General features: G+C 36.9%; 1 protein-coding gene across 1 annotated transcript in view; it reads left to right on the top strand.

Annotated features, from left to right (window-relative positions):
• The window catches only part of LOC107561393 (GDNF family receptor alpha-2-like), a 13,104-nt gene extending 8,737 nt beyond the window's left edge, over positions 1-4,367 (top strand). The window contains exons 5-8 of the mRNA XM_016245836.1: positions 2,483-2,527; positions 3,538-3,693; positions 3,904-4,044; positions 4,218-4,367. Of these exons, the coding sequence (XP_016101322.1) occupies positions 2,483-2,527; positions 3,538-3,693; positions 3,904-4,044; positions 4,218-4,367 (492 nt within the window). The remainder of the gene's footprint in view (positions 1-2,482; positions 2,528-3,537; positions 3,694-3,903; positions 4,045-4,217) is intronic.
• The last annotated feature ends 6,214 nt before the right edge of the window (positions 4,368-10,581 follow it).

Raw genomic sequence — 10,581 nt, 5'->3', positions numbered from 1 at the left:
AGATGGGCTACCTGTTTTTTTTTTTTTTTTTTTTTTAAGTGTATATTTTTTTAATGTGATTGTTGGTACATTTTACCGGTTTTTACCATACTTTCAAAACAAAAATTAAAATAGGAAAAATATGCAATATGAAAATAATTGAAGACAAAATGTGTTTTACTGAGAAAAAACAAGATTTTGGTTTTAAAAAGCCTTTTTCCAAAAGGTACATTTGGAAAAAGGGGGGTCGTCTTATAATCAGGGTCGTCTTATATTCGGGCCAATACGGTATTTTAATTCATGTCTCTGGCAACTGTCGTAGGAGGCAACAGTCAATATGTGAAAAGTGGTTATCTGACATGGCTGCTTGTATCTACTCGATTACTTGGTGCGTTTACAAGTTGAATGTATTGAACTTGCGTTCGCAGTAAAGAATTTGAGAGTATGGAATGCGTTGATTGAATAAGCAGCCATACTCAAAAATGTGAAATCTCTGATTATGTGAACACCTTAATGGAACACCTTTGTACCTTCTTTACACCTAAAGTATGCATATTAAAACCTTAGAGTAGTAATATGTATTCTTATGGTACTAAAGGTAAAATTTTTGCAATTTTTTTCTGAGAGTGCAACTGTAACCACAAACAGTTTGGACATTTTAGGGTGAATATTGTCAGGCATAACATCAGATTTGGTTTGTTTCAAGATTGCTTTACTTGATAATTGTGCTGGCTGAATCTCTGTTCAAATTCTATTCCACCCAAGGCAGCGTTTTATTTTGAAGAAGAAAACTGGTATAGTTGCATAAAAAGGCATGTTTCTGCTGAATAGAATGCCAATAGGTGCTTTTTTCCACAGGTTTTCCATAAATGTAACTGTATTTTTTGTGTTAGAGGTCATGTGTGAACAGAACCAATTGTCCATAAGAGGAAAAACGTTTGAAAAACATGATTATCTACATTGTAGAAAGAAATGTCATGAAATTGGAGAGATTTTGAAACAAAAGAGCTGCTTTCTATCCAAACAGAAGGATAAATTAGCAGACAGATTACTGGAGCTGTTCAAGATTTTATTAAATTTGCCAAAATACCAAGCCTTCTTCAGGAACAATGTATATACAACACCGAAAGCACATGACATCATAGAGTTTAAGGGCATTTTCTTGCTTATGTTGCTACACAAGAGCAGAGCGGGCTTTATTAAACCGGATTACAGGTGGTGGGTGAATATACTGTATACAGGTTTTTATGTTGAAAATTTGTGGGCGTAAAATGGCCACAACTGTTTAGCGAATTTGCCATGGAATGTTTACAGATGGGTACAAAAGGAAATTCATGTTTTCTGAGATGAATCCATTTCCAGTCTGGGATTTAACTGTGCTGTTAAATAGGGCACTGAAACTATCAGTTATTAATAATGCTTATTAATGTCACCATGCCTGTGAAGTTCTGCTTGGGTTTCTGTTTGTTTGCTTTCGTTTCAAGCAGCTTAATAGTCCTCTGAAGTCAGTGTTTTTTTTTTTTTTTTATTCCAGTGATTCCAGTCTTTCTTTCTATTGCATTATACAGCACAGCCTTCCGAACCATAAAACAGCTTTAAAACTTTGCATGTTCCTTGTGGGAAAAGCAATTCAAAGAATCAATCAAGCAAATCATTGTGCGATTTTTCATAAAGCTTCTTAATTATGGTTTTGCATCAAAGAGGCTGCCGTTGTTTTTTATTTATAATTTTTTTTTCTTGAAAAAACGGGGTGTTACGTTTATGATTGTTTTGTAGCTAACAAACCATAACCAGATGAGAATGTCTTGAACATGTTAAGTTTTTGCATGACTGTGTGTCATACCTTTCAAATGTTAGGGTATCTAATGCATTTATTCTGCTTCATGGCATGAGAAAAAAAAACCTGCTCAAAGCACCTTGATATGAATGACATTTTGCACAGAAGTGACACTTACGAAGTGACTGGCCACATAATTTCCATCTTCTGCCAAATGATTTCTGTCATTTATTGAGTATTTATGGGTTAAGTTTGTACTTATGTCTGTACCCTCATCTATCACTGGTCAGCTAAACAGACAGTCCCACCCTGAATTCACGCTATTGGTTGAGACAATGTTGTTGCGTCAGGCTTGTCGAGATGCTCAAACAAACACAGTTTGAAAGCACTGCAGTGTTTACACTTTTCTGGGGAATCAACCTACAAATCACTTACTTAAAGTCTCTACATATTAAGCTATGTAGAAGCTAAGTATTTCAACATCTAAAAAATTACATACTTCAATTTTAACATCCATATTACACAGTTCCACTACGGCTCAGTGAGTGTCTTGGACCATTCTTTAAAAAAAATAAAAAATAAAAAACAGGACTTAAATTATGTACAGGTGTAGATCACGGTGGAATGATGGATGGAGGGCAGCCAGACACAATTAACACTGAACAGTACGGTGTGCAGGTCATGGTCACGTGATGCTAAGAATATTAATTATTTATATTTTCTCAGGACAGTGAGCAGAAGTGTTCTAACGGTTTTGAATGTGCTGATGAGGTAAGACATATTTCACCAGGACAATTATCAAACATAATTATAAAAGTCTTTCCTACCTTAAAACTTCATATTTTTCTACCCAGCTAACAATAACCATTCCCAGAACGTTCTGGAAAGGTTCTCTTAAAGCTATGAACAAATGTTCAATATGAACAGATGTTTCAATAACATCAATATAATGTTCATTCAGAGATATCTAGTCTTTACTAATGTTCTCAAAAAACACAATGTTATTTATTAATTTTTATTTATACATCATTCATGGAATGTTTTAATAATTTTTTTTAATGATAGGTCTACTAAAACAAAAAGATCGTAAAACGTCAAAAAAGTTTTTTTTTGAGTATTCAGAGAACATTCAGAAATAAAGTTTCGGGAAATAACTTAATGGGAACATTAGCAAAATGTTCTTAGAGCATATTTTCGCTGGATATGTTATGTATTCTGGGCAAATTATTAAATGCACAGTTTTTAAAGATGGAAATTATTAGTTTTACCGCAGTATCATAATTAGATCACTATGGGTCTTCTATCACTATAATTTTATTTATTTTTTAACAACTGTGTAATGATGCAGCACTAATTTCTAACATGAAAAACTGGTAAATGAAAAAAATATATATTCCAAATTTTTCTCAATTTTTTTCTTTCTCTAATTCAAATTTTCTTGGCAATTTGATTGGCAATTATTTCACAGGTGTTTCCAGTGTTCACAATATCACTTTCCATCTTTTAGACTAACTTTAATGACATCATGCACCTAGAAGTGACTTCAGGAAAAACAACAGCAGAAACATGAAGTCAAAAATAGTAATTGTATAGATAATCATGTTAAAATGAACAAAGTTTTAAGTCTGAATTTTACAAAAGCACTTTTATGGAAGTCTCCAATAAGCTTTTATAGAAATACCACAAGCATGCTTATCTTTAAACATCAGTGAGTAGTGAGTAACAGGAATGACCTGTAATCTTAATACTTGAACTGAAAAAAGCTTTTAATATTTCCTCAGAATGTCCTGAACCCAATGGAGGGATCCATTGACTCGGTGGGCTCTCACCAGACTGACAACAACAAAGCCAGACATTCATCTGTGACTTCAATCAGTGTTGCTGCCGCCACATTGACACTGGCCTTTGCTCAGGAAAAACAACAGCAGAAACATGAAGTCAAAAATAGTAATTGTATAGATAATCATGTTAAAATGAACAAAGTTTTAAGTCTGAATTTTACAAAAGCACTTTTATGGAAGTCTCCAATAAGCTTTTATAGAAATACCACAAGCATGCTTATCTTTAAACATCAGTGAGTAGTGAGTAACAGGAATGACCTGTAATCTTAATACTTGAACTGAAAAAAGCTTTTAATATTTCCTCAGAATGTCCTGAACCCAATGGAGGGATCCATTGACTCGGTGGGCTCTCACCAGACTGACAACAACAAAGCCAGACATTCATCTGTGACTTCAATCAGTGTTGCTGCCGCCACACTGACACTGGCCTTTGCACTGGTCAATCAGGTTCTGTAAACACAGCCTGACTCTACAACACCTGGAAGCATCTGATGAATTCTTCTGACCTCAATCAAAGAACTTCTCTAAAGTGACATTGATCTCTCTCTCTCTCTCTCTCTCTCTCTCTCTCTCTGTGTGTATCACACGGGAACTGAAAAAAGCTTTTAATATTTCCTCAGAATGTGCTGAACCCAATGGAGGGATCCATTGACTCGGTGGGCTCTCACCAGACTGACAACAACAAAGCCAGACATTCATCTGTGACTTCAATCAGTGTTGCTGCCGCCACATTGACACTGGCCTTTGCACTGGTCAATCAGGTTCTGTAAACACAGCCTGACTCTACAACACCTGGAAGCATCTGATGAATTCTTCTGACCTCAATCAAAGAACTTCTCTAAAGTGACATTGATCTCTCTCTCTCTCTCTCTCTCTCTCTCTCTCTCTCTCTCTCAGTGTGTGTGTATGTGTGTATCACACCCTATCTTTGAAAACCAGTCAAAACAAAAGACAACAAATCCTTCAAAGGAGCTTCTAAAAGACTCGAAACACCACTGCCCCACTGAAGAGAAAGCGAGGAGCCACCGGTGGCTGACACTGAACATGGAGAACTTCTACAAACGACTTCATATGTCAAAAGGAAAGTAACCCACCGTGTTTTTCAATATCATGATGGATGGTTGATTGAGAACAGGCTATAAAATGCAATCACGTGACCCACTGATGAACTCTCTCTGTATATTTACCTAGAGATATGCATCCATCATAAAAAAAACTCCCGCGCACATCAGTACAGTAGTGCTCACTGCCTTGATCATTACCAATAATTCCATGTAAATGTTTCTTTTGTTCAAAGAAAAAAAAAATGGATGAAATCTCGATTTGTTCCCTTTTTAATTCTCGAATTTGTTTCCGGCGAACTACAAGGGTTCATCCATAACACGTTTGAATCCTCCAGTCTGGCGAGATTTGGATCATATCGCCCTGTGTACAATGTGTATAATGATGTTTGTAAGTATATGAGATTCTTTTTTTCCTGTTTTAACTCTAAAGAACCATTAGCATGTGCTGGAAAGCCGGGCGACGTGGGGAACTAGAACAAAAGCGGAGTGAAACGTATCACCATGGAGAGCCGTCATTGCCAGTGATGTTCGTCTTAGGCTGTTATTATGTGTAATCATTTCTTTCTTGACAAAAGGCTTGGGTTATATTCAAAGAAAAATGCTCTGGGGAGAGCGGAACAAAAGATCCATTTGCGGAAAGGGTCGATTGTTGGTGTATTTTATAGTGTGCAATCTATCGTGTGGCCTTACTTTTTTGTCTTTGCTCTGTTCCTCTCTCTTATGTAATGGTTTCAGACAGTACCACTTGCAGAGTACCGCCAAGACAGACTGAGATGATTTCAGACGTTCAAAAATAGCAGCTCCTATGACTCAAAAAGGTCTTCGTTCATTTGTGATGCTTTAAAATGAGGCAAGACATAGGCTCAAGAATGTGTCAGAAATATTTGTTTAAAACTGAATAAAAACATCCTAGTAATGTCTCGAAGAGTCATGACTTTAATAGCATCTATTGCAGAATTCAATTAGCTCTGAGTGATTATCTTGGAATAAGTTTGGAAACACTTTGTGTAACCTAAAATGACATATCAACACAAAGTCATAAAGTCAACACGAAATCAAAATTGACCCTGTTTTACATTATTCTAATGACAAAATGTTGTCATAGTCTTTATCAGAAACAGCCAACTTGATCTTCACCTAAAATGTTCTGCTGATGTTTTCAGCGGCCTTGGTTCTGGTGGTATTTTTCCATTCATTTATCACAAAGGGACTTTTTAAAATATTTGTTAAGAAGTTATAAGCCATGAAACAAAGCAACCAGCTATGAGGTGATTCACAACATTACAAACTGTGATTTGAACCAAAGGTGTTGACAGAGGTAACAGCTTTAATGAGGGAAAGAGCTATAATCCCATGAAATATTGAACAACATAATTGACATAAAACAATGGATACATATAAAACTGTTGATTGAAATATGTTAATTAAATATATAAAACATATTTTACGTTTATTACAAAAGTTGCATATATATATATATAAATCAAGGTTCTTCAACCGGGGGTCCGCCAATTAATGTTTGATCACAAGTAATAAAAAAAAATAAAAAATTAAAATGGTTACAAAATATCAAACTCAATTTTAAATATAGGCACCCTGAAACGAAAGCAAAAGCACCCTCAGTTGATGATGTAATGATATATTATTGGTAAAACAGATTTAGCAAGCGTTCCATTGTGTTATTCAGTTTGACCTCTGTTCCTATTTACATTATTTTTGCAGCAGTGAGAAATGTAGCCAATCACAAATGTCTGTTGCTCTCTTGACCGCAAAGGCCAATCAGAGATGTTTAAAGCGGTCATATGACGCTGCTAAAAAGAACATTATGTTGTGTATTTGGTGTAATGCAATGTGTTTATGCAGTAAAAGGTTAAAAAAAAACATTATTTTCCACATAATGTACATTATTGTTTCTCCTCTATGCCCCGCCTTTCTGAAATGCATCGACTTTTACAAAGCTCATCGGTCTGAAAAGCGATGTGTGCTCTGATTGGCCAGCTATCCAGTGCGTTGTGATTGGCTGAATACCTCAAGTGTGTGACGAAAATGTTACGCCCCTTACCAGACTGTGATGCCGTGTCCCGGTGCCATGAGACAACCCCAATAAAACCCATTACAAACAAGGCATTTGTTGCATCCGGTGGGGACATAATTACTAATGACTTATACTGTCTTTTTACGCCTTGCGTTGCATATCGCGCCGCGTAAACATAAAACCATGTCTGCATTTGTGATCGGAGAAACGACAAACAACAAGTGCTACTCTCCACTGCTCAAAACTCACGTTTGAATCATCAGTGGCAAATTCTTTAAATATAAAAAAAACTTACTAACAGGCTGTGAGTCAGAAGCGCCAAACTCTCCTTGCAAAGTTGGAACTGCCCCACTTTATAGAAACAGCCTTTGTGCACAGCATTGTAGGCTACTTTGCAGGTTCAGGAAACAGTCCTCCATAAAATGCGTTGCACACATTTGAATATTTGGGTTTAACTGTTTTGGAACAGTGTTGTAAACACAACTTACCTACTGATTTCTAGTTGTTTCCTCTTTTGGAGGGCCAAACAAAGTAGTTTCGCTTTCACAACGAAACACACAGCGTCACACATGGCGGGCTTGAGTGAGCGGTGGCAGGTGGGCTAGAGTGAGGAACGGCCGGAGGTCTTTAGTGAGCGGCGGCCGGAGGGCTTGAGTGAGGAATGGCCGGAGGGCTTGAGTGAGCGGCGGCCGGCGGGCTTGAGTGAGGAACGGCCGGAGGGCTAGAGTGAGCAATGGCCGGAGGGCTTGAGTGAGCGGCGGCCGGAGGGCTAGAGTGAGGAATGGCCGGAGGGCTTGAGTGAGCGGTGGCCGGAGGGCTTGAGTGAGGAACGGCCGGCGGACTTGAAAACGGCGCGGCAGGTGGATTCGTCGAAGGAGTGGCCGGCGGGCTTGCGGCAACCACATGTGATGACCCCGTGCTGGACTCCGCTTCGTCCACGGTGAAAGCCGAAGTTGATGTATTTCCTCAGTGACCAGCACGGATCAGCTCTAGGCATGATGAAGCGGATATCGTCCTCTTTTGGAAGGCCAAACAAAGTAGTTTCGCTTTCACAACGAAACACACAGTGTCTTCACGACATGGCGGCGGCGGCAACAACAATACTACAGCGAGAATAAAAGTTACGCCTTCTTTCTTTGCGTCAACATTTGGGTGGTGTTATGCAAATCTTCCCATACTGTGATGTAGACATGTGGGGGGGGTGTTTAAACGAGGCGCTTTAGGAGGGCGTGGACAAGTCTTAACTTTTATAAAGAATATCTCTTTAGATTTGAGACTTTAGTCTTTGCAAAAAGCACGAACAGCTTTTAACACTCCAAAGAGAAAGGAAAATTTTAAATTGCATCATATGACCCCTTTAAGTTAGAATCCACTCACTGCTCACAATGCCGGAGATTTTGTTCAGTGCTGAGTTATGCTCGCTCTCACCAATCCTCTGTCATTCACAAACAATGACACAATGTAAGTAAGAGATTCATTATGCAGTGTAGACATTGATTTTTTTTTTTTTTTTAGTGGAATGTTGTGAGATCCATAACTGAGATGAGTGACAGCTTTTTAGTGATTGTAATGTGAGCGGTCTTTCACACTTTCGAGGCTATACAGATATGATCCATTGAATAAAAGTATTATTTTTCATGCTGCTAAGAGGGCTGACGGCCAATTACATGCTGCATAGTTTTGGAAGTGACATCTACATATAAATGTGATTCCATCTGAAGCTGCAGTTGACATAGTGATACAAGCATGGGACAAAAACATGGCATGTCAAAATAGATACGTGCAATGTAAATGCAGACTAATAGAATACTCGAAAAATACTCGCATCAATATATTTTTTTAACTCGATTCCAATTATTTGTAAAAGTAATGCCTTGTAAATAATCTTAAATGTTTCACTGTACATTGTTATTTCTGTTATGGTGGAGCTGTTCCTTGCATATTACATCTGCACTTCATTAGAAAACCCTCACTAATTTCAGATACTCTGTGATTTTATTCGTAATTGTCCATCTCACAGTAAAATTAAAATGTGAATTTTTAATAAACTTGTAGCAAATGTCCACATGACTAGTAAATTACAATTTATGACTCAGCAAATCCATTAAAATAATTTGCAAACAACTAATGAATTATTTTGATCTCAACATGTTATTTGTTAAGATGCATAAATCTCAATTTTAAAAATACAAAGTAATATACAGGCAGTGATGCATGTGCAACAACAATAATGTGCATAGTTTTGATCTACTCTCTTAACATAACATACATGTACCATAATATAATTTATTCTTAATCATAATATGATTAGTTCCTAATAATATCAAAGGCTATATGCTTAATATATAGCTCTGCTTGACACATTTTGTATTGGGGGTTCCTGCTCTGTCTCTATCGCCCAAGATGTCCTTGCCCTGAAAAACATTGAAGCATTGATTTAAATAGTTTGAGAGCATCAGTGAAATGTAATCTATTACTCAGAGTGAGTAAGTGCTAAAGTGTTTTTGAAATAATTTGCTTGTCTGATATTGTAATATAGTTTTCACCACAAATTCTGCAGTTGATAACGATTACTTAAAAAATAGGTTGAAATAATGCAGGCTGATGGCTTCAACAAAAGCATATACCGTCGATCAACACCTTGTAGGTCTGTCTTTTTGGTTCTTTAAAAATCAGTTTCCTTGTGAAGAAAATAAATGGGATTTTTACTTCCAGAACCTGACTTTTGCACTCTATTGATTCATTTTAACCAATAGCAAACTTGCATTTGGACTGCCTCCATTCTGATATGTAACGCCAACTTTTCACGTTATTTTACTCAAAAAATCAATCACATTACTGAGGCATTTCATGTTGACTTTAAATGCACTCATCATTTGTGAAATGTTGCTTGTTTTGGAAGAAAACTGATCAGATTTCCTCCCCAAAAGATTGGCATTCCATAAACAGCTGTGAGAAGCGCCGTTGCCCCATAGAAATCAGCTCAAGGTCTGATGATAATCCTTTGCAGTTATAAATTAAATGGTCCCACTTTATATTAAGTGGCCTTAACTACTATGTACTTAAATCAAAAAATAAGTACAATGTACTTAATGTGTTCATATTGTATTGCAAAACACTTTTGCTGCTATTGAGGTGGGATACGAGTAAGGTTAGGGACAGGTTTGGTGGTATGGGTAGGTTCAAGGGTGGGTTAAGGTGTAAGGGATGGGTCAACAGTGTAATTATAAATGTAATTACAGAAATTAATTACAGATGTAATTACACGCAGGTATTTTTTAAAATACAAGTACAATGTAAAAACATGTATGTACACAATAAGTGCATCGATCAACACCTTGTAGGTCTGTCTTTTTGGTTCTTTAAAAATCAGTTTCCTTGTGAAGAAAATAAATGGGATTTTTACTTCCAGAACCTGACTTTTGCACTCTATTGATTCATTTTAACCAATAGCAAACTTGCATTTGGACTGCCTCCATTCTGATATGTAACGCCAACTTTTCACGTTATTTTACTCAAAAAATCAATCACATTACTGAGGCATTTCATGTTGACTTTAAATGCACTCATCATTTGTGAAATGTTGCTTGTTTTGGAAGAAAACTGATCAGATTTCCTCCCCAAAAGATTGGCATTCCATAAACAGCTGTGAGAAGCGCCGTTGCCCCATAGAAATCAGCTCAAGGTCTGATGATAATCCTTTGCAGTTATAAATTAAATGGTCCCACTTTATATTAAGTGGCCTTAACTACTATGTACTTAAATCAAAAAATAAGTACAATGTACTTAATGTGTTCATATTGTATTGCAAAACACTTTTGCTGCTATTGAGGTGGGATACGAGTAAGGTTAGGGACAGGTTTGGTGGTATGGGTAGGTTCAAGG

The sequence above is a fragment of the Sinocyclocheilus grahami genome, unplaced genomic scaffold (genome assembly GCF_001515645.1).
Source record: "Sinocyclocheilus grahami isolate Dianchi unplaced genomic scaffold, SAMN03320097.WGS_v1.1 scaffold770.1, whole genome shotgun sequence".
In the NCBI taxonomy this organism is placed as follows: Eukaryota; Metazoa; Chordata; class Actinopteri; order Cypriniformes; family Cyprinidae; genus Sinocyclocheilus; species Sinocyclocheilus grahami.
This window is presented reverse-complemented; position numbering and strand designations above follow the sequence as displayed.